The 24,748-nt window shown below is 50.8% G+C and overlaps 1 protein-coding gene across 1 annotated transcript in view; it reads left to right on the top strand.

Moving 5' to 3' along the window:
* TMEM178B (transmembrane protein 178B) overlaps positions 1 to 24,748 on the top strand; it is a gene marked incomplete at its 5' end in the record, with an annotated part of 307,367 nt that overhangs the window by 103,670 nt on the left and 178,949 nt on the right. The window contains one exon of the mRNA XM_081148066.1: positions 6,454 to 6,567. Coding sequence (XP_081004192.1) covers positions 6,454 to 6,567 — 114 coding nt within the window. The remainder of the gene's footprint in view (positions 1 to 6,453; positions 6,568 to 24,748) is intronic.

The raw sequence follows: 24,748 nt of genomic DNA, 5'->3' as shown, positions 1-24,748 counted from the left end.
GACTTCCGGGAAGAGACCAGCAAATGCTCATAGCCGACGGCTTAATTTACCTTGTAGGTCATTTGATCAAGTAACAGACCCTGATGTTCATTCTTCATTCATCCAGCTATATACTGAGGCTCGCTGTGTGCCAACCGCCTGCCTGGCCCTGGGGGTTTCTGGTTTCGATGAACTTACAGTCTAGCAGTAGAAACTGCCTTTTGAATAAGAAAGGACTTGGGGTCAGAGGCATCTGGGAAAGTCTGCGTTGCATACCTGTCCTTTCTGGGGGAGTCACAGTGTACATTAAAACTATTCAAGTCCTACAGTAAGTAAACCATTTAAATGTCATCTCACCCAACTTTTCCTAAATACATTTGACCATCACATAACCAGCCTGCCTCACTCCACTTTACTTTTTAGTCTTATTGAGATATAAATGTATTAGTTTAAAGTGTACAACATGTTGATTTGCTATGTGTTTATATTGCAAAATGACCACCACAGTAAGTCTAGTCAACATTCATGACCTCACATAGTTACAGTTTTCTCCTTGTGATGAGAACTTGTAAGACCTACTCTCCTAGCAGCTTTCAAATATACAATTAACTACAGTCACCATGCTGCATAGTACATCTCAGAAGTTATTTATCTTACAACTCAGGTTTGCACCCTTTGACCACCTTTGTTCATCCCCCACCCCCCCATCACCCTGCCTCTGGCAACCGCTAACCTGTTCTCTGAATCTGTGAGTTTGGCTCTCTTTAAAGATTCTACATCTAAGTGAGATTATACAGCATTTGTCTTTCTCTGTCTGACTTATTTCACTTAGCACAATGCCCTCGAGGTCCATCCATATTGCTGCAAATGGCAAGATTTTCTTTTTTTTGTGGTTGAAAAATACTCCATTGTGTGTATGAATATGTCTCTCCCTTCCTCCCTCTCTCTCTCTCTATACACACACACACACACACATACATGAAAATATATACATACACATATACACATATACATACGTACATATACATGTATGTGTGTGTGTATATATATATATATTCTCACATATTCTTTATCCATTTATCTATCCATGGACACTTGGGTTGTTTTCATATCTGTGAGACAGTGAGTTCATTTCCTTTGGATAACTAGCCAGAAGTGGGATTGCTGGATAATACAGTCATTCTAGCTTTAATATTTTGAGGAACCTCCATACTGTTTCCCATAGTGACTACACCAATCACTCCACCTTTAAAGTGAGGGGTGGGGGAGCTCATTTCTGATCCTTCCTCAGGTCCACTCTGGCCAGCACCGGGAATAATTGCAACGTTGGGGGCGTGCCTTTGGAGCTCACCCTCCACCTCCCTCAGGAGCTGCTGTGGGTCCTTCCTGCCCTTCTCAGCATCTCTTCTCTCCAGGGGGCCCTCTGCTGCTCAGGGCCCCTCTGGTCTGCAGGGAGGGGGTTGTGGAAGCTCATTCCCACCTAGGCATTAGTGACTCATGCTACTCCTTCAGACTTATTTACAAGAACTTTAAAAATGGATGCCTAAGAGAATAGTATCTGATCCAAAGGAATGACTCTCTAATGGAAGAATTGAAAGTACTCTCACACCTGCTCAGGAAAGATAATTTTCAATGGAGTGTGGGTGGGTCCAGTGCTGCCTCTAAAATCGCTCTGCCTTAGAAGGTTCCTGCTATTATCTACAACTGTACACTGATAGACTCCTTCCGAAAGGACTCAGGACACCAGGTCTCGCTAGTGGTGGATGCACATGAGGGAAACCCGCCTGCTGGTATGATCATAAGGTGTGGTCAGGTCCAGACTTCAGTGTGTGCGTCCTCCCTGCCCCTCCCCTCGCTGTCTGTGTCGTCATCTGTCCAGAATGTGTCTGCCCTCCTGTTCTCCCGGCCTCAGAGGGAGTGCGCTGTGTCAGCCCCTCGCATCCCGTCTCTGCTCCTGGAGGCTGGCCCATCCTCTGGCTTTCAGTTGGGTTTGGCTACTGGGGGGGGACAGGCCGGATGTGAAGGTGAGAGGAGTGAGAGGTTGGGTGTTGGTACCCGGGTTGGCTGTGACCCTTTGCCAAAGGCTGCCTCACCTCTCCCTCTCCAGGTTCAGGCGACAGCTCCCTTCTCTGGGCCTTCGGGTTATGCCAATTCCTGTTGCCAGTGCCAGGTCCCTGCACCACCCTCTGCGGCTCTCTTTACACCCCCTGCTCAGCTTTGTAAATTGTCTCTTTTTGAAACTCCCCTCAGCTACCCATGTGGGTATCCTGTCTGTCTGGGACCCTGACATGCAGGAGGGTCACCACCTCCAAAGGCAGAGCATGGCTGAAGGTGTAAAATGTCCGTTACCCCCAGGTCCCTCCCACCTCCCTAGCTGAGGCTTTCTGAGGGGGAGGCTCAGTCTCCCGGCTGGAATGCAGGGGTCTGGGAGACCAGTTTGATCTCCTTCCCAGCGAAGGCCCTGGGCTTTGCCATTGCCTTCCAGGTGGCCCCTCTGCACCGCTCATAGCAGGAAAACCTGTTGCATTGGGAAACCCGCATTCTGGGCACAGGGATTTGGTGCCCAGATGGTGCTTGTGTTTACAAAGCCCAGCACACTGACAGGACCCGCAGACACATGGGTAAACATTTTGCCTCTCTTCTTAGGCAATATTTGAGTGTTTCAAACTTAATTGCTGTCAAGGCAGGATGCTTGGATCCCTCCAGCAAAGCAAACAGTGAGGCCTCCAGCGGGGCCAGGGCTGTGGCAGAGGCTCCCACCAGGCTCCGGACGGCCACCTGAGGTGCCTGTCCACAGCTCCTTGCTCCTGCGGAGTGCGCCGGGGGTGATTGGGGCTAAGGGAGGTGACTGCCGCCCGCCTGGCACCTGTGGTCATTTGTTCGAGTTTGTTCTGACAGTGAAAGAACCTGAACTTAGCTGAAAAATCAGGCGCTTTCTCAGGCATTAGTGGTGGGCCGATCTGGCCGTGACCAGTGGGATTTTGCCTGGGCTCCGAAGCTAGGTCCAGGAGTGTTCTGTTTGATCTTGAATTGAATGTAGGGCAGCTGCTAGTCTGCATGACACTTTTGTGCAGGTTAGATTAAGGCAGTCCCTCTGGCAGGGGCACGCCCCCTTACCTCAGCAGGGCGCTCGGCATGGCCACGGCTGGATTTCAGCACCCAGGGGTCCCCGGGAGGTGTCCTTGTGCAGGGCACAGTCTGCCCAGCGGTACATGTCCCAGGCGGTACATGGCCAAGGTACTTGCTGATGATATTCTTGTTATAATCCACTATTCTTTTTTATCTTTCCTGTTTCTTTGTTTTGTTAATCTTTATCTGAGGATACTTTTTTCATTGATTTTTAGAGAGAGTTGAAGGGAGGGAGGCAGAGAGAGAGACATCGATGTGAGAGAGACACATCAATTGATTGCCTCCCGCATGTGCCCCAACCAGGGCTGGGGATCACACCTGCAACCCAGGTACGTGCCCTTGACCAGGAATTGAACCTGCGACCCTTTGGTTCGCGGGCTGAGACTGTAACCACTGGGCCACACCGGCCAGGGCTTTCCCGTTTCTTGTCTTCCTTTTTCCCCTTTAAAATCCTTGCCCAGTTTGCCCCTTGGATTGCGCTGCCAGGTGCAGGGAGGGGCTCCTCCGCGCATTGCCGTTTCGGCTGCCTCACTGTGATTGATAAGCCTCCGCTTTCATTGTCCGCACGGGGAGGAAGTGTTTGCCGCAGACGCACAGAGCCCTGCACCGCTCACCTCCTTTTACTCATTACATTCGACTTTGCCTCGATTATCTCAGCCCCTTGCATATAACAGAAGCAGTTGGATCCCTTGCCCACTGTGGTCTTCTACGGGGTGCCTCATATTAGTCATTCCTTTCTTCCAAGCACATGTTATTGGTGCTCGCCCTGTGCTGGGAACTAGGGAGAGAAAGATGAATGGATAAGACAAGTCCCTGCCCTTGAGAAACTCATAATCTAGTGGGGGAGCGAGGCGTGTAAACAGATAAATCACAGCCCATTGGTGTGCTCGCCGGGCAGGACAGGAGCGCGTGGAGGAGGGAGGAGGGCGGAGGGGCCCGGGCGAGGCCCACTGCTGGGGGCTGCGGCTGCAAGGAAGGCCGTGCCGAGCAGCTGCCACCTGGGCCTCCTCTTAGGACACGCAGATGTGTGTCAGGTGAAGAAAGGCAGGGAGGAGAGGCGGTGCGGAGTCCTGAACAGACAGGGCACACTCAGGGCGAGATGGGAGGGCCATCTGCCGGAGCCCAGGGTGCGTGATGACGGGGGCCAGAGGGGAGCTGGAGTGGGGGCTGGGGCTTCCTGAGGAGCGTGGGGTGCCCTGGGTGTAAACAGGACCACGGTCCCCTTTCTGGAAGCCACTCCAAGCAGCAATGCCTCCTTCACGGGGCTGTATGAAGGGTTGGGGAGGATCACGTGCATCGCAGAGCTCCTGCTGTGGGGTAAGTACAGGGCATGAGCGGGCTACCAGTGTGTGGGCGCCGGTTCCTTCAGCCTCCAGGGGCGCTGGGCAGGCCCGGCAGTGGCGTCTGGGTCCTCACACCTTCTCCAGTGCGCCATGCCACGAGTCGGGGGAAACTGCCAGTCTACCGAGCACTTGGCAAGGCTCTCCCATCAATAAGTCTCAGTGGACATGGCTGCTCGTTGACATCCATCCTTGTACTCATGCGGCTACTACAGAGAGGAGAGGCTGGATCCAGGGACGTTTCTGAGGTAGAACTGGAAGAATTTTGGTGACCAGTTGGGTATCAGGGAGGAGGGGCACAGCTAGAGAGGGGGAGGCCTTGGCATGACCGTGGGATTTGGGATGTTGGGGTGGGTGCGAGGCCATGCTAGTATTGGAAACTGGAGCATGTGGGTTTGAGGTTTGAATGTGAACTGAGGAGGTGGCGACCCATCTGGTAGCCTACTTTTTTCCCAGAAGTATAGCCGGTTAGGGAAGAAGGCAGACAGGGTGGCAATGTGGTGGTCCAGGGACCTGCTGGGGGCACGCGAGAGACTTCAGGGTGCTCATGGGCGAAAGGAAAAGAGTGCATAATGCTTGGCCCAAACTTTGCTTCTTTGGACAGCGTCTCTCCTGTTGGAGGAGTGGCTGCCAATAGCTGGCAGCTGGGCAGCTAGCTGTCCAGGTATGATTTACGATAAGGCATCGGTTTCAGGAGAGGCACTGTCTAAATTATTGCGCTCCGCCAATTGCCAGGTTCCCCACTGACAGTGAACCAGGGGTCAAACAATTCAATCAGGTGCCACCGCTTATAAATTGAAAATCGGTGGGGTGCAAAATGGATTACCATCAAAATCCATTCAGGTGCAAAACCAAATTCTAAAACTCCTAACCTTTTAGAAATCACTCCTTTCCTGATTCTTCAGGATGCCCTGACATTGACTTTTAATATCCCTCAGATAAGCAAGCGTCCATAGAAATGCCCGCAGGGACTAAGAGTGTCAAGGGAAGACCTCCTAATCATGCCTTCCTGTTGGAATTTGCAAGCACGCTGGATTTATGAATTAATACATCGACAATTCTGTTGGCTTTTCCAAGGGCTTCTCAGACTTAAGTGTGCAACAGAATCACCTGGAGGGCTTGTTAAAATTGAGATTGCTGTCTGACCTCAGTGTTTCTAATTCAGGAGGTCCGGGGTCAGGCCTGGGAAATTGCATTTCTAGCAAATTCCCAGAGGCTGCGGTCCCGGAACCACACTTCGAGAACCTCTGCTGTAAGATCTAGGAGTATTTTGATAATTTGACTAACGAAGCATGCGTTGATTAGTAAGAACTTATCAGTAGCCCTGGCCGGTGTGGCTCCGTTGGTTGGGTGTAGTCCTGTGCGCTGAAAGGTTGCTGGTTCGATTCCCTGTCAGGGTACATGGCTGGGTTTCTGTCTCCATCCCCAGTCAGGGGCGTGCAGGAGGCAGCCAATCGATGTTTTGCACTCACATCGATGCTTCTCTCTCTCTCTCTCCCCCTTCCTCTCTCTCTAAAAATAAATTAAAATTTTTTTTAAAAAAAGAACTTATCAGTAAAGGTCCTGTTGGGCCAGGTGTTAAGTGTGTTAGAGGCTTTAACTTTGTCAAAGAACCCCGAGAAGAGACTGATCCAGGGAGATGCGGTTGATCTGAGTGTGTGTGTTCGCAGGTGAGGTCGGGGGGAGGGGATAGATCCCTTAGCTTGGCATTCCACAAGACAGTGTGTGTGACAAACACAGATGACGTCATTACGGTCGAAGCCTGCTCCCTACTGGTCTGGGGGTGCAAACTGGTGTGTTTTTCTACCCAAATGGATGGTGTTTGGTATTAGTTCTCTCCTGCTCTTTTGGAGTTAAAGTTACTGCCTTTGAATAAACTGTAGGTGTCACCGGGCTCAATATAAAACCAGTCCCTTTCCCCGGGACAGAAAAGTGGATCCCGGAAACTGCCCCCCAACGTGATGGCTGCCTCATTAACGTTTGGTTTCCTGTCTGTCTTTTCCAGGAGAAATTGAGAGATGCACGTACATCAAATACCACTACTCCTCAGCCACCATCCCGAGGAACCTCACTTTCAACATCACCAAGACCATCCGTCAGGATGAGTGGCACGCCCTGCGTGAGTACACCTGACTTTCCTTCTTTGACTGTGACCTTCGGAGGGCTCGGGGGTCTGGATGCCCATCAACAGCTTGGTCTGGACAGATGGATGCGCCTTCTTCTGAGACCTGTGGACAGTCTCAGAACACGGTGGCAATTCCTTCAAGTGTCAATGTCTGTGGGTCAGAATTGCCTCAGTTGGTTTGGATTGCATTGTAGATCTGAGGAGTTTGCTTCTAAAATTAACACCACCCCCCCGCCCCCAAATAAACAAGTAGCAGTTAGTGATCAGTGATCTTCCTTCACTACCCTGGAGGCATTTGAGATTTCACCTACCTGGCCGAACCTACTCCTGGGATTTCATTCAAGCCTGTCTCCAGGTTGCGTGGAGTATTATTGTGGCAACCTGTTAATCCCTTGTGTCATCCTTTGTGCAGGTTGAGGTTGCTGTTGGTTTCGGGCCGCATTGCATTGGGAAATTGCATGTGGGTGGGGTCGCCAAGGGGCAGGATCTGGTCCTCTACTTACACATTTCTGTTTCCCCCGGAATGGTAGGCGTTGGGACCCTGGTTCTCATGCAGTCGCTCAGCAAAGATCACAATATCTGCTTCTGTTGTTGGAGAATTTCTCGGTCAGGGATCCTCAGAGACTTAAATTGTGATGGGAGGGTGACTTCATGAGCAAGCAGAGTTAGTGGCAGTTTACCCTCTGCTCCATGGGGGATGCCTGCCGTGTGTGTCAGGAGGTTCTTCAGGTGAACACGTGCCTGCTCTTAGCAAGCCCCTTGCTGCCCTTGTTACATCCGTCATTTCTTTCCTATTCCGGCTCTTGCACATGTCTCGAGGTTAAGATTCAGTTTACGTCGCCATATGAAGGGGGGCCTGTCATTGTTTCTTGATCAAAAGGATACTAAACTTCGAAGAAGGCCAAACAGCCTGGGGCCTCCCAGGTATATTTCACTTTTTCGTTTGGCTTCTATCAAACAACCATAGTTTGGGATGGGGGATGAGAGAGGCAAGTAGAATGAAACTAAACAGACCAATCATTCATTGGTTTTAGGAAAAAGCTTGTGGCCAGGTGTCTGGATGGTTGTTACTACCTATTGTGACCTGAAATGATAAGGGCAGGTGTCCAGATGGGAAGGCATCACCCAAACAGTTGCCCCTATAAGCGTTGTCATCACCAGAGGCACCAAACAGAACATGGGCCAGAGAGCTCATGTTCAAAGACCGTTCCTGCCTGGCCCGTGCGGCTCAGTGGTTAGGGTGTCAGCACGAGCACCGAAGGCTTGGGGGTTCAATTCCCGGTCAAGGGCCCCTACCTGGGTTGCAGGTTTGATGATTCCTGTCCGGTTGGGGGCACTTGTAGAAGGCAACCAATTGATGTGTCTCTTTTATATCAGTGTTTCTCTCTCTCTCTCCCCAGTCCCTCCTCCCTTCCTTCTACTCTCTCTCTAAGAAAAAAAAGGAGAAATATATCCTCAGGTGAGGGTTAACAAAGACCATTCCTATGTGCGCGCCAGTCAGCAAACACACCACATGCTATTTAATTCTAATGTGATATTTGCCTCAGAGAGCCTAATAATCAGCGTTGTTAATTTCCTTTTTGCAGGTAGACATGCCAGGAGGCAAACTCATAAACACTTGACCTTATTTCTCACATTGCACTGGTCTAGTGTAGTCAGGTTACAGACGCCTTGGAGGGATGCTCGCGATACATGACAGGCCTTGTTGCATGACCGCTTAAATATAATTTAAGTTACGGGGTCATAATGGAATCTTAGGGGGAAGAGGTTATTGACACAGCAGCTTCAATTCAAATTCACTCAGTTCAACAAAGTTGCTGAGTTTCTTTATGTACCAGGCACGTAGTGGATACAGAGGCCACAGGGGGTCCTCCAGGAGCTCACATCTGGAGGTGGGGGGGGGGGAGATACATTCGCACAGCAAACAGTTACAAGGCAATGCGATAATGACGATACAGTAAAATTGCTTCAAGCAGTGAAGATAGCTTGTGGAAGTTTTTCAGCAACAAGGAGAATTATGTTAGTGCCGGTTGCAGTCCATTGCACAGATGCCCTTCAAGGGAAACCTGCTAGAACTCTTGGCTGTCTACACAGTTAGACGCCTGAATTCAAATAGGTCACTCATCGCAGCATCACTGAAAATACGTTGCGTGGTGCCGGCAAAGACGAAAGGAGAGAGGAGGCTGAGGCTAAGGTCTGTGGAATATTCTTGAGCACGGTGTCTCCAGGCTCCTCGTTCCCGAACTGTAGTGCCGTTGGGTTGTGCAAACACTGGTGTGCAGCTTATGCTGTGAATTGGGGTGCTCACAGGTCTATTTTTAACTGATCGGGGCCATCTCAGCCACTGATATTTGCAAAGGTTTGGGGCATTGCGTGTTGGTGAAGTGGAGGCTGCCATTCGGCGTGAGATTCATCTGCCTCTCTCAGCGAGTGGCCTGATGGGCTGTTGAGCAGACGGGGAGCATTTGCCATTCCTGACATGGATGACAGTTATTTTTACCCAGAGGGCAGGTGAGCATCTGTCTCATCTGAAGCTGGTGCTACGTGTCATTGGTGATGCTGGCATTGTGGGGAGGCACAGTAAATGTCCATCCCAATTTTCAGAGGTCAGGTATTGATGGCACTCGGTGGGAAGCGGGCACATAAACCCCGTGGAAATAAAGTAGGAACTATCAGAGATTAGCCAACTCCTAAGGTCAAGCTTTGGAAATTAAAAAAAAAATCAGACCCTAATTTCTTTCCTGAGAGTCCCTTGTTCTTTCATATTGTCAATAGGCTCAAATCAACTCATTTGATACTAGGTTGGTTATTGTTTTATAATTTGACCATATTACCTTACGTTCTATAATTTCTCTCAGTAGATAATTTTTGCCAAAGGAAAGAAATTTGATTTTTTTTGTTAACGTAGAGAGAGACACATTGATTGGTTGCCGCCTGCATGCACTCCAGTGGGGGCTGAGGATTGACCCTGCAATTCAGGTACATGCCCTTGACTGGGAATCGAACCCTCTCAACCCATTGGTGCTCCGGCCGGCGCTCTAACCACTGAGAACACTGGCCAGGGCTGATGCCCCCCCCCCCCCGCCCCGAAACAACTTCTGGCAAATATTTTGGACTTTGGTTAAACTTAGGGTGTACATTTTTCATCAGGGATTCGCATGTAGTCATCAACCATTGGTGTGGGAAAAGATTTCCAATAGGAAAGGCACAACTTGGTTTAAAAATTACGCTGTGGCTTTGGATAGTCAACCCCACCCACGGGAGGCTTCACTCTCTGGCTGTGAGCTCATTTCCCTCATGGTCAGGTGACCAGCAACAGAAAGGCTTACAAATCCAAGTGCAAAGAGATAATAACTACCTTGGGAAGTAATAACCAGAAAACCAATCCCATGTGTGCGTGTGCATGTGGGATGGTCTCCGCATTTGAGATCTTAATGCTGAGTGTCCGGGTGATGTGGTGACAAGGCTTGGACTTTGGCTTCGATGGTGATTGCTGGTGACATATTGTGTGTATGTTTGTCCTTCCACTCTGGCTGGAGTTCCCGGGGAGAAGGCAGACCTCAGTCCACCCAGGCCTGGACACCTGCCCAGGGCAGCCCGTCTGCCTTCCTACCTGCTGTTGCCTCCTGTTAGGTCCCAGGGACCTGAGTGTTTGTCCAGCCTCTGCGGCTATGGGCGGGCTGTGCTCCTGACCCCGACTGTCCCGTTGCCTCCAAAGCTGGAGCAGGACAGGCGAGTGTCACCCGGCCAGTGAGGACAACGCAGTGGCTGCAGGAGATGAGCTTGGCTAATGCTACTCTCTGGGTGGGTTTCTGGTTTAATGTTTTGAATATGACAGGATCGGATGAGCAGTGGTCGGGGGGAGCAGACTGGCATTGCCAGGGCACCTTAACCAGTGCTGCCTCCTCCCACAGGCTCTTCAGTGTGAACTTACTGTGCTTGTTCAGAGAATCCTGTGTCCTGTGCCACCCCCAAGAGCCATGAGGGCATCCGAGTGGTTCAGCCTCTGCTCTCCCTGCTGCTGGAGTCCCTTTGACATGTCCTTTCAGCACAGCCAGGGGCCGGGACACTGCCCAGTGGCATGGCAAGGGGAGGTGGGTGGGTGGGTGCCCGTGACAGGGACTGAGCAGCCGGGAGTGGGAGAGAGCTGGGCCCGGGAGCTGTCTCTGAGAGGTGAGGGCTCCTGCAGGGAGGCGCTGGACCTGGGGCTGTGCCAGGAGACCCCGGGGAGGCCGGCAGGCGGCACCTACTGGAAGGTGTGAGGAGGCAGCCCTTTCTTGCCGCCAGATCTCCTGATCTGCTGGCAGGGACTCTGGGTGGCCGCCATGGAGGTTCCCTCGGGTCCGAGCCCGGAGACGCTGTGCTCGTGAGCTCAGGGTCTCACCCTGCTTGGCATCTTCAAGATGGAAGCTTTGGCTCACAGCTGATCGCCCCTGGCAGTGGGAGTGGGGAGCTGGGGCTCACTTCCCTGCAATCAGATCTTCTCTGTTATCTTTCGAGAGGCTGAGAGCCAGGGAAGCTAGAGGTTTTTTTAAGGCTCCTTCTGTCAAGACTTGAGATTTCAGCTAATTAGATAGGATGGTCACAGGGCACATTTCCAGCTGGCCTCAGGAGAGAGAGAGAGAGAGAGATGACCCCCCCCACCCCATCTCCACCCCATCCTCTTGAGGACACTCACCTCACCCCCATTGACACAACCACACACTCACACAGTGGCCCTGGAAAGCAGGATCAGAAGAAATAAGACAAGTGGTTAAAGAGGGAGGGAGAAGCCAAGGGAAGGGGCCGTGCGTGGGTAGAGAGGAAAGAAAGGGAGACAGACAGACAGACAGACAGAGATGGAGACTGAGACTCTGGGGAGGACATTTCTTGGCCATGTGGCTAAGAGGGAAAAGTAAAAATCCATACTGTGCTGTCTGATGCAGGCATGTGAATGGTACCCTTGGCTCTCTGGCCTTGAATCTCGGGGCCACTCACAACAGGGCCTGTCCGTTAGCTCAGTCCTGGGGGACCAGCCCCACCCAGGCTCCTCCTTGCTCTGCGAGGTCAAACCCTGCCTGGTCCTTCCTCGTCTGGCCTCTCCCAGGGCCTCTCCCACACCCTCCCCTCTTTCCAGAACTAGCACATCCTGCCCCTGAACCTTAGTCTCCTGGTGCCGTCTATGACCCCCCCTCAAGCCCCCTCAGGAACTGCCCACCTCTAGGGCCCCAGGCTGCGTCTTGTCTCTCCCCACTGGCACCGGCCTTCTGGCCTTGGACTTAGGTTGGCTCTGGGCCCACTGGTCCTAGCTCTCTCCTTTCTTGATGAACTGGCCTGGCAGCTCCGGGGCCAGCCTGCTCTTCTACCCTCTGGAATTTCCTCCCATGTAGCCTTCCGGCCTCACGCCCGAGTTGCCTGGGTCCCTGGCCTCTCATTCCTCAGCCATCTCTAGTTATGACAAGATGCCTGTGGCAACCACAGGGCTTGGGGTGAAAAGAACATCCACAGTTGTGACACTGATGACGGCCTCTTCGTTCCCATCAGCTGTAATTCCTCGGAGGGTGGCTTGGGTTTCCTCCTGGGAGCCCGGTCCGCGCTGTTCTGGTTCCTTTGCCTACCAGGTAACCAGCCTGGGAGGAAGGGGCTGCTTTCAGGCCCCATCTCGGCCTCATCTGAGACCAAGGACTCAGAATCCAGGCCTGAGCTCCAGCGGACTCCCTCCAGCTATTTTTTTTTTTTCTTTTTCTGTTTTTGGCTGATGTTATGTAAAACAGTCTAATGAGGTAAACATCCCAGGCCTCGGAAGCCTTGGTCCCCTGCAGCGTCAGCCATTCTCCTTCCCCTGCGGTGGCAAGAACGCAGCCAGCTGCCTCTTGCTTGCAAGACCGGCATCCATGGGGGTCATCCAGCATGAAGCCATCCCCGGAATGGAGAAAGCTTGGTAGCACAGAAGCTCAACCAACAGAGCGTCGCCATATGTCGCTTGGTATTCTAAAGTCTTTGCTTTTTGCGAATTATTCCACATCTTTCTGTCCAGACCCGACCCTTGCAGGGGGTGTTGTAAACCTTTCAGGAGACCCACAGCCTGCAGCCCTCAGGCTGCTCTGGGCCTGTTCGCCCAGATGTGTTTCTGCAGCAAGCCAGGCAGAGAGCACAAGTCCCTTAATGTGGTATTGCACCTCGACCTGCTTTTGCAGCGGGAACTCATGCCCGGACACTCCTTGCCTCTGTTAAAACTTCCCAGTGCCGGGGTGGAACGGGTCATTGGGGAGAAAAAGGGACATCTGTAATATTTTAAACAAAAATAAAATTAAAACAAAACCCCAAACCTTCCCAGTGCTCTGTCACACCCCTCAGGGGCCCGCTGGATAATAGCTCGACTAATTTGATGAGCTTGTTGAGCTGAGGTGTCAGTGTCTTCTTAGATTACGTTCCCTGGTAGCATTTTTATTGTCAGGGGACCTAACCCAAAGGAATGGCAGTGAGGTGATCAAAGGTTGTGTGGAGATGCTTTAAATGCAACACACACAACTGTCCATGCCACCTGCTTAGAGGACTGGCCCTGCCAGGGGTCAGGGATAGAGATGAAGGATCCTAGGAGGAGGGAAGGAAGGAGGCCTGGAGCAGGGGCGGGGCGGGGCCGGGTAGGGTACAACTTTTTCTGTTAAAGACATCCATGGACCGAAGCAAGTCTGAGAACCCCTGTGCGGTGCAATTGCGGTTTTCAAGCCACACTTCGTCGTAAGGTGCGGGTCCAATTCCGTGCTGGGAATTCGTTGGCAGCGTGGCCTCGAGGCATTCTCTCAGCTTCTGCGGATTGGAAGCTGCTTCCTTCCCGCCAAGCGCACTGATGAGGACACCACAGAGGAGAGCTGGGCCCCGCCCCGCTGGCATCCTCCATCCACTCATTCAGTATCCATGGGGTGCCTGTTCTGGGAGGAGCCCCGTGGCAGGTGCTGGAGGGGATATTAAAAGGTATTCCGCTTTCCAAATTGGATGATGTATTTCCAGGTGCCAGCCGGGCGAGGGATCGAGCTGCTTGTTGCTTAATGTTTATTGACTACCCAGAGAGCGCAGGCTCATGCTTCCAACACGCACACAGCACAGTCCCCAACCTGCACGCTGAAATCAGCAGGGATTCATGGCAGGGGAAATAAAAAGCAAAACGTAAGACAGAACTACCAACTCGTAGAGGTGTGGCCTGCTCTTGACAGCAAGGGAGGGGCGGGGATAGCCTAGGATCTGCCTCTCCTTGTTCCTCGGGGCCCGGGGGGTGGGGGGGGTGGGGGGGTGGGGGGGTGGGGGGGGGTGGGGGTGGGGGGCTGTCCCAGCTCCAGGTCCTGATTATGGCAGATGATTCGTCTTTCCAGTAGGTAAGATCGTCCGAGCTCATTGTCCAGGCCGGCGGCAGCCGCGAGGGGTGGAACCAGGCCAGCAGGCGAATGCTCCTTCGGGCAGGGACAGCTCAGCGGCAGGGAATCTGGGTTGGAAGAGACACAGATGTCTGAGCAGCAGACAGTCGTCCTCCAGGCCGTGGGTCAGCAGGTGGGATTGTAGCAGGTGCTCCTTTGGGGCCTCCGGACTTCAGGGTTCAGTAGGGAGGAGGCTTTGCCAAAGGAATCTGAAGCGCTAGGGAGTTAGAATAAGAAATAGAGAATAGAGAGCAGGGGCTATTAGAGAAACCCCGTTTTAAGAACTGGGGTACATTGCTCAGGGGTATTGTGCCTGAAACAAGGAGGGAGACCTTTTACGTCAGAGCAGCAGTTTCAGATTGTGATCAGGGTTGGTCCTGGTGTTGGGGGTGAGGCTACTTCGGTGGATGGTGGCAGGACCATGGGGAGGGCAGGGGAGAGGCATCTGGGAACTGGGGTGACTTAACAGTAATCGATTGTCCATTATGTCGTAAAGGTCCTGTCAGAATCTAGACCAGTGCTGCTCACAGTGGTCCGTGGATGAGCAGCACCAGCAGCATCTGGGAACTCGTCAGAAATGCAGATTCTCGGACTCAGCCCAGACCCACTGGATCAGACTCTCTAGAGGCGGGGCCCGGGAATCCCTGTGATTCTTAACATTCAAGTTCAAGGGCTCCTGGTCTGGAGGGCGCTGGTGGTCGGAGGAGGCTCAGGGAAGGACAGGGCTCTGGGTGGCAGGCAGCAGGTGGAATATTATTGCAGTTAGCACAGCCTCTCACAGAGGCAGGACTTGTAAATTATTCGTATCATTTTCAGCGGTCTGTATCTATTTGGTTGTAGTGGTAATTTACTTTCCTTCTACGTTTCTTTTTGTTAATTGGGTAAAACAGCGTGGAAGAGCAACAATGTAGTACTGTGTGTGTGTGTGTGTGTGTGTGTTATCTATGACCATCCTCCTAAGGCTTCCTAGTATCTAGCCTCAAATCTCTATGTTGTGTCTCCGACACCCTCCTTCATTCAGAAATAGCGTCAGGCTCCATGAAGCCAGGGGACACTGGATTGAGCTCCAGCTCTGTCGCTCTCTAGGTATAAGACCCTGGGCGAGCTGAGTGTTTTGAACCCAGTGTACTTATCAGTAAGATGGAGGTAAAGAATTCCTCTCTTGAGAGTTACTGTAAAATTTAAATTAAATAAAATGATTCATGCAAAATCGGCTGGTAGCTCTGTAAAGTCTGGTACCAAGCGGTATTAGGTGCTATTGTTATTGGAACCCAGAGCTGTGCCAGACACTGAGGTCCCCACAGGAGCTGGAGGAGAGGCTCTGAAAATGACATTTCATGGACTCAGGGGCTTTTCTGTTCCACTCCACGCAGCCTCCGTGGAGGATTTTGCCTTGTGTGTGGTTGTATGTGTTGGTGGGTCTGTTGTGGGTTTGCTGTCTGCACAGGTGTGTGTGTGATGGGAGCTTCCATCAGGTGTTTACCGTGTGGGAGTAGAAAGTGGCTGAGAGTATTATTTGCTGAATGGCAACAGTGTGACATATTGTGAAAGGAGCCTTGGAGCAGAAAATCATCCCTGTGCCGGCTCCTCAGTGGGTTAGCAGCAGCAGAAGCAGTCCTCTCATTTATCAGTTGTGTCCAGTAAGATTGCAGTTTAGACAATAACACGAGCTCTAAAAGAAGATTTACATACTAAGTGTCTAAAAAGGAACATTTTCAGAGCTTTGAACACACCCCCACTGTGAGTGCATTTGTATTGAGATTGTTGAGGGGAGTATGGCAATGACTCTCTCCTAACTGTTGCAGCCCCGCCCCGCCTTCCAGGAAGGCTGCAATTTCCAAAATGAACTGCGATCAGATCCTCTTCTGTTCCCAAAGTGAGAACAACCCCGAAGAGGGTACTGCGAGAGTGTCGGGGGTGTAGGGAAAAGAGGGTCCCAGAAGAGCATGGGAGATGCTGTTCAGTCAAGGGGGAGGCAGTACCCCTCATTTTCTGAGGGGAGCACCCCTTCTTTTCACCCCAGTGCCGATTGGGGGCCATGGGGTGGTGCTGGCTGTGGTCATGGACTCTGCCGTTCTGTATGACCAGCTAAGATGGACCAAGCGTTGCAGGGAGGTAGGCTGGCCTTGAAGCTTGTGACCCATCAGTTGGGTGAGAGAAGGGGCTCCAGCTGTGCCTGGCCCGAGTCCCCTAGACCCATGACCATGAGGAAAAGCTGGAACTTAAGTTCTGACAAGGGAGAGGATCTGGGGAAGCAAGTAGGATCTGCAGTGCCAAGTCCACTGAGTGGGCGGAAGGTAAGAGCCCGATCCCAAGTGAAGGCAAGGTGGAACGAGGCCACCCGGAGAGACCCCAAAGCACCACGGAGGCCGCTGAGTCTGCCATGGCTCAGGCCGTGATGACTGGCAGTGTTGGCTGTTGAGAAGAATCCAGATTTCTCTGTTCATGACTAAGAAGAAAGGCTGCAAGAGTTGCTCAGGTTTAAGGACATTTTACTGACCACTGTCTGAGTGATAGAGTTACCAGGCTGAGCACATGGGGCTCATGGTCAGGGCCCGTTGCGATGATTCTGGGGGCTGACGCCCTGCATACTTGGGCTTTGGGGATGATGTTTTCAGCCATCTGCACCGTCTTGATCTTCCCCTGAGAGATGTCAGTGTAAGCCAAGAGGCCTGCATGGTGCTGGCTCATAAAGTACTTCCATGGGATTAAGCCCTGCTCAAGCAGAACTAGAATTCAGTGTGTGTGGGTGGGCGATAGAGCCAAATGATAGCCTTACTTGTCTCTCTTCACACTCCCTGTGTGTCTGTCTCAGGAGCCTTTCGTGGAAGGTTGGTACAGGATGCAATGCAAACATCCTTAGATTCTTTACACTTCAACATTCCAACCAGCACCATCCACTAGAATTTTCTGTAATGATGGAAATGAGCTATAAATCTGCATTTCCCAATACGATAGCCATGAGCCACATATGTCTATTGAGCTCTTGAAATATGACTAGTGCAACCAAGGAACTAATTTAATTTAATATCTAATTTAATTTAAATTTAAATCATCGTGCTTAGCCAGTGGCTACCATATTGGATAGAGCAGTTCCGAACAAACACTCCTCAAATTTTTTATATAGATTTCCAAATCACAAACTTTCCATTATGAACATTAATACTAATTGAAAACAAAACCTTATAGGTTATCAGTGTGCCCCAGCCATTTAGGGTCTCGTCATTACCTGTGCTTACCCTGGGCCAGGCTCTCACAGGTCGGGTCCCCTGGGGAGCCGACCCTGAGATGGAGTTTAGCAAGAACACCCTTAGGACCCACATCTGTGGGAAGGAAGGGATGGAAACAGGGTTCAAGGAGGGGAAGCCAAGCTCTGGTGCAGGCCCATGACACCCCTCAGAGAGCTCTGGTCCCGCAGTGGCCCTCCAGAGTGTCTGATTGGGCCCAGATGGCAGGGCCTCATCTTCCCACCTGGGTTACTTCTCGGATGACCTTGACCTGTGGCAATGTGTGTCTGAGCCATCCCTGTAGGGACTGACCCCTGAAGACTGACAGCCGCCCCAGAACTGGGCATCAAGTCCTTCCCTGAGGGGGGTCTGGGCCGTGCACCAGTGTCCACTGTACAGACATGTGACTGAAGCGACCCTCTGAGGTGGCCACTGAGGTGACTGAAACTCAGAGATCAAGCACCTCACCCAAAGCCACAGCCAGTAAGAGACAGAGGCAGAACCAGGACCCAAGCCCTCGTGACAGCAAAGCTCATGCTCTTTCCTCACCCCCAGGAGCCCGCCTGCACCTTAGGAGACAATCCTGTTCACTCTCTTTTCTCCCCTCTCTGCCTGCTGCCCAAAATACGCAATTTTCTCCAAGGATTGGCCCTACTTCATCCTGCACCCTCCCCACACCAGCTAATCACTCTCCCTCCCATTATCCAGAGTAAATGAAGCCCCCCCGCGCCCGCTGCCAGGAGCAACTGGGCCAGCTACCCCTCCACCCAAGAGCTCTACTGTTCTAAAGAAATGGAAGAAAGTGATTTATTTTCCATTTCTCTGTTTTTCTTTTTCATTTAATTACTGGTATCACAACAGGATTTTTTCTGTTGCTTTTCATTGCAAACATATAGTATTTTGTCCACATTATGAGTTAAATAGGCTTTTGTGGACGAGCCTAGAAACCCAATCACCATCGACAGCAGACACAGCTTCTCTGGAAATGGGTTCTGAATTCTAAAGAAATGACTTACAAATGAGGTGTAAGGATGAAACTCATTTAAAAGCTGGAGACCGTACCTTTCAACTCCCTGGGCAAGTTTACCTCTGAATGTCGTCGCTGTGTCCCCTCTTCCTACATCTGTCATTCTTTGGCTGGGTCCCCCGAATCAGGCACCTTCAGCGGGCTGGAAGCTCAGACTCCCCCACCCCTTGTTCTGAGCCCATAACCAGCTGCTGCGACAAAATTAATGAGTGCCCCGTGGTGTGTCCTGTGTAGGGTTATCTAAATCCAGAAGCCCAACCAAGAGGCTGCAAGCATCTTTGGTGTGAGCTAGCGTTCTGTCTCAGGCCCCACCTCTCAGATCAAGTCGGCGAAACGGGACTAATTATGTAACATGTCCCTGAGGCTCTCTGCTTGGGCACCTGGCACCAAATTAGAAATGAGCAGTCAGAGGTGCATGTGTGTGTGTGTGTGTGTGTGTGTGTGTGTGTGTGAGAGAGAGAGAGAGAGAGAGAGAGAGACCTTCTGAGGCTGAGAGGCTGCTAAACATGGGTGTGGGGTGACACCACACGGGACCCACATCAGCATTCACCTCCCTCCCGGAGCTTCTAGATGCTGCACGGTTGCCAGGGAAACTGGGAAGAAGAATTGTAGGAAAACTTGCCTCCTTCCCGCGCTCCTGGGTGTGGGGATAGAGGAGGAAGGGCAGGTTCCTTCTGGCTGTGAGTGGGGGAGAAATTTGACGCGGAGCCAGCACCCCGCCCAGCCCACCCTCCCGCTGCAGTCTGGCTTTGTCTGGCCTTCGGTTCTGCCCTCCCCCACCCCATGGGGCCATCAGGGCCTACCCCAGAGGACCTTTTCATTTCCTGGAAGTGAAAATGACTTCTCCGTATCTCCACTCGCAAAAGGAGCAGGGACCTCTGGTTTATGGCTAAGGTTTGAAATCCAGCTGTTCAGCTTGGCGAAGCGACAGAAATGTGCAATTAAAGAATTATGAACTTGGCTCCATTTCCTCAGTAGATGGAAGGAGAGAGGCTGGGGTCCTGGTTTACTGTTCTTTGACGCTCTGGTTGACAAGGAGCCGTCTTTGGTCCTTTTTGGAATGACCTGGCAGGGCCTTCGTTCCCGGTGTTTACTGAGGGCCTGTGGTGTGCGTGGCATCTGTACCAGGCAGTGAAAGAGAGGCCTTTAGGGGCCTACAGGCCACAGGGCACACAGAACAGTGTCACTGGCTCAAGGCTGCAGGGGCCAGGGCTATAGGACGGGAGCAAACAACGCATCATTAGCAGCGTCCAGGGGAGGAAAAGACCATCCCAGCCCAGAACAATGGGGCAGGACTAGTGGCAATGAAATGGGCCTAAAAGACTTCGTTTATTCAATTCATTGAGTTCCTACCATTTACCAGGAACTGTACTAGGGACTAGAGGAGGGAGACAGCAATTCTTGCCCTTATGGAGCTTGCATTCTCATATAATAATAATTACCACTTATTGAATGCTTATCATGGGCCAGCAGCTGTGCTGTATCCCCGAGGCACACTATTTCACTTAAACCCCACTGTCCTATGAGGAGCATATTGTTATTTATCTCTCACCGATGAGGAAACTGAGGCTCACAGAGGTTAAATAGCTCTCCGTAGAGCCACGTGGTGTGAGTGTCATGGTTTTATACCTTAGGAAACTCACCTGTCAGCCACGCATGGGATGGATGGAGATGGGCGGAGCCTGGACTCCGAGGAGCCATCTGTGATCTTCCAGGCCTGAGATCAGTGGCCGGGCCTCGCCTCTCAGTCTTGAATCTGTGAGACTGGAGGAAATCTGGAGGTGAGGCCACCTGCTGAGTGGGTGTGCCAATGTCAGTGCTTTGGGGGAGAATTGATTTCTGGTGTGATTGACCGAGGTCTGAAGGAGCTGGTCCTACTGCACCCCCTAGAGGAGGACGGTGGCTATTTTTACCCAGAGACCTATCAGCACTGACTGTGGGAGTGGAATTGGGGCAAGTACGCTTTCCTTGAAGTGCAGGGAAGAGTGACTGTATTTTGTTGAGTATACGTACATTTCCTCTCTGTGCATAAGGAAATAAGGTATATTCATTACATCCCAAAGCTCATTCAATTCAGCATCTAATGAGTGCCTGATTCATACATCTCCTTGGCCTTCAAGTCTCAAGCCTAACAACTATTTTCACTCTGCTATTAAATAAGACCACGTTGATCACGGCCATTCCTCTGTGAAAATTAGTTTTCAAATATATGTTATACTTAAATAAATTTAAATATACCAAGCTCTTCAAAATTTTTCTTGAGAATAGAATTGTCAACTGCAACACGATTCACAAATTCACTAATTACTCATGAGCTCAGGCTTAGGAAGAAAGTAGATTTTCTTCTCTTGGTTCTTACAGTGGATTCGCACCCGGGGATGATGAAGGAGTGGGAAATCAATGAGAGAGTAGCTATTACTTACTCTCAGAAGAGGGGTTCTTCTGCCTTACCCGATTGGAGCTGTGAATAATTCACTATGATTCCAGGCTCCTTTTTCCTTTCTTGAGGTTGAGCTTGTTAAAATTGCATGGCCAAAGGACACTGGGGAGGAAGTGGCTGGTACCCTCCACATCAGCTGTCAGGACCTCCAGCACAGTCTCGTAACAACCTCAGCTTGTCACTCCGGGGACACTGAGCTGCCATCAGCTGGGGATGACCAATAGGAGAATGTGTCTCCCCCCTGCGTGTGGTCGTTTTCCTCTATTCTCTTGCAGCTATCCCGGTAGTGCATGGAAATGGAGTGCTGTCTCAGTGCTCACTATTGATCAACGTAGCCATCATCGTCGGCCTGATCATTAAGTATTTATAGTTTATTGTGCACAGGGTAAGTGCTGAACAGACGGGGCACCCTTTTAGAGGCTTTCCAAGACTATCTAATTTATCTCCTTCAGTGACTAGAATCTCCAGAGAAAGCAGCTAAAGAGTCAATTGATTACAGTCAGTACTATGGTTTTTTTTGGGGGTGGGGTGGAGAAGGGGGATTTGAGTACACTACTGAGGATTTTTAAAAATAATTTTTGAAAAATGCTATGGCTCTTCTGAAACATTTCTTCATGGGTCACTGTATGAAGTTTCTAAGACCAGCTAGGATTCAACGTGGGAGCGGAAAATGGTGGGAACCAAATGAGACTTAACATCTCGTAGACTCAGGTCAAGCTTATTTTAGAGTTTCCAGGGAGATGGAAACCTAACGTTCACTCTAGTTCATCTTGAAAGGAGGGAGGAAATCTGAGACAGACATTGCTACCAGGTGCTATTCCAGACAGCAAGCGTCTGCCCACCATCTGAATCCTTTAAGTCTCTGGTTATAATCCTGCCGTTTAAACACCCAGCCCACTCCCAGTTCCTTTTTCTCCCTTATTAGATTAAGGTTTTCCCTTCCTAGTGTATCTCTCTCTCTTTTTTTTTTTATCAGCTTATTCCATTTCTTCTGATTATCAAAATAAAACATTATTATAGAAAATTTGACAGAAAAGTCTAAAAGAACAGAAAAACATCATCTAAAATTCCACCCCAAGAGACAAATGACTGCTGTGACTTCTATCCTTTTGCATTTCTTTCTGTGGTGTAATTCATACTTTATGTATAATGTTGCATCCAAATATTTTATTCATAATCATAAGCATTGTCATCAAGACTCTTTGTAGAAATAATTTCAGTGCTATCATATAGTCTACCCTGTAGATATACATAATTTATCTAATATTTCCTCTGAAGTTAGATGTTTATGTTGTGCTAGTTTGGGGCTATTATGATAACGTCGTGATGATAATAATCCTTGTGCATAAATTTTTGACTATAGTTTTGATGATTTGATAAATTCCTAGAACAGGGATCATTGCCTCCAAAGACGTACTTTTTTTTAGGTTCTTGATCTATAACGCCAAACTGCTTTCCAGAAAACTTGAGCCAGTCTAGTTGTACCTAATTTTACCTACACAGAGAATCCTTTTTACACTTGGGGAGAAAGGTTGGATTTGAAGAAATGGTGATTAGCCATTGTGTTTCCCCCCTTTCAAGTTCTCCTTTCATTTGCTTTACCTTTACTTTCCAGTTGCCTTCCTTTCCTCCGTCTCAAATAAATGCATCCGTCTTTGGAATGTGTGCCTCTTGGCCAGTTCTCATCTCGTTGCCCTTCCCCATTCCCCCTATTTAATCCTTTGCTCCCCTTTTTATGTCTCCCTCTTAGGGCTAAAGAGGTTCACAACTCTTGGGTTAGAAGCCCTGAGCCCTAACTGGCGTCCAGAAAAAGGAGCTCAGCAGGTGCTAAAGTGGTTCAGGAGCAATGGGATTTATGGCTCTTGGAGGGGTTCATACTTTGGGCAACTTCAAGAGGATTAAGACAGAGTCTTGTCTGCATGTGTGGGTCCAGCGCCCAGCACGGAGCTGGCCCATCAGAGAAGGCAAGGTGCCCGGTACATATGTGTCAAGTGAACAGACAAAGCCTCTCCTAGGTCCCAGATTCCTCTCGGGGATCAGCTGTCCTGACTCACAGCTCTATCACCGAGCTCAAGCAAACAACAGGGCTGCCAAGAAACCTTGAAATTAATCTGCATTTTGCGATTCGTGCAAAAATGTAATTAGATTCCTTCTCCAGAGGTAATCCATTAATGCAATCAATGATCGTCGTTACTCAGTATGTAACCTTAAAAAATTGCTGCTGCCTCCTAAAAATAAACACTTGCTTAGGAAGAGAATTCTGCACCCAGTACCAGACATTCCTCTGTTTGCAGGAGACACGGTGTCCCCTCTGCAGCATCCCCATTTAGAGACAGGAGCAGGCCTGCTCCCTGGAGGCGGGAAGGGCCCTCTCAGTGACTACGCCTGCGAGGCGGAGACCTGGTGCTCTGGGTGGGAGGCTCGGCGTGGCCTGGCCCTCACCATCAGTGGCTGCACGGGCTAGCCAGCATTGCTTTTCCCGTACAGCCTAACTCTGAGTTGAAAGAAAAGTGGAGGTGACTGAAGTACTAATTCATGTAAACGTAGGGGATCAGCTCTCTCTTTGCTCTTCCTATAGCTCCCCTTCTCCCCCCAGAAAGCTTGCCCTGACTCAGTGATGTTCATGGGTCTCCAGCCGTCCTGCCTCTAGCAGCAGCAGGCCCATGCCCATCGGGGGCCCTGCTCCACGCCCTTGGGGACCCATCGGTCAGGCCCAAAGCTGGGTGGTAATGGACACATCGCTGCCTGGTTGAGAAAAGCTCGAGGACGTCATCGGAGCACAGCTGTGAGCCACCCTCTCTGATAACCAGGGCGGATAGATGGTGTCGGTTCCATTAGTTGGAAAGTTCTTCTGTAACTCAGAGCAGATGGAGGGAGAGCCTATTGATTGGCATGTGGTTGTCTTGGGGGAGTCTTACTAATTCTGAGATTGGGAACCAATCTTCCATACTCTTTCCAGGGGGGCTTGCGTGCCCCCCTCCCCGTGTATGTCACTGTCAGCACACTTTTTCACTTCGTATTAACAATTATTTACTGCAGTGCTTGTCTACCCCAGGGCAAGGGACACGTCACTCCCCTTTCAGTCCTGGTGTCTGGTATGATATCGGGCACATAGTAGGCATGAAGCCGTTCATTGCTTTAACGAAAAGAAGTTAAAGAGGTGAGAGTGGAGGTGCTGGGGGCAGGGTTAGCTTGCAGCATGATGGAGCTGACTCCGAGGATCGAAGGTGGGATTTATTGCTTTCAGCAGGGCGGGCTCTGTTCCCAGGAAGAATTTTCTCCCGTTCCTGTCAGCCCTGGGAACCTTTCTCCGAGTGATAGTCCTCCGTAGCTCTCCCTCGTTTGGGGCTGGTCCATCTTGGGGTTCCTGTGAGTCTCAGCACAGACGGGGGTTGAGAGCTACACTGGGGGTGTTGTAACGTCCATGTCACACTGGGGGGTGTGTTCTGTTGGGAAGAGTCCTGTCACACAGGTGCGTCTGGGAGCTCAGTGTTTGGAGAGGCCGGGTCACTTTGACTTGAACCTGGGCAGGTCAGAAGGACGTTGAGAACTGTATGTATCTCGGTGAGCCCTCCACCAACACGTACTTCTCCTCTTTGAAAAATCGGCATCACCTGGGTCAGGTTCTCTGCCTTCCCTGTCCCCTATCGCATGACATATGCCCCAGCGCAGAACTGCCAAACTGTGGTCCCAGGACCACCAGCACCAGTCGCCGGAGTGGGCTCACTAAACAGCAGATTCTTGCTCTGCCTGTTCAAACTACCAAATCCAAATCGTAAGCAGGGCCCAGGAATCTGCATCTTAACAAACTCTGAAGCTGTTCCTATGTGCTAGTAAAGCTGGGTAACTGCTGCCCTAGGGCATGGGGAGTTGGTCTCCCTAAGAGCGGTGGTCCTAAAAGATGTCTGGTGCAGATGGCACCAAGCGATGGTAGCTGCCCCCTTCCATAGCCTGGCCCACAGTTATACAGAAAGCCCGGGACACGCATTGTTGAGGTTAAAGCATGAACACGAAGCTGCCTCTGTCCTCTGTTGCTTAACATGTAAGGTCTGTGTTCATACATAAATCACTTCAGCGAAAGGGTAATCTG

The sequence above is a fragment of the Miniopterus schreibersii genome (assembly GCF_964146895.1).
Source record: "Miniopterus schreibersii genome assembly, chromosome: 9".
Classification (NCBI taxonomy): domain Eukaryota; kingdom Metazoa; phylum Chordata; class Mammalia; order Chiroptera; family Miniopteridae; genus Miniopterus; species Miniopterus schreibersii.
This window is presented reverse-complemented; position numbering and strand designations above follow the sequence as displayed.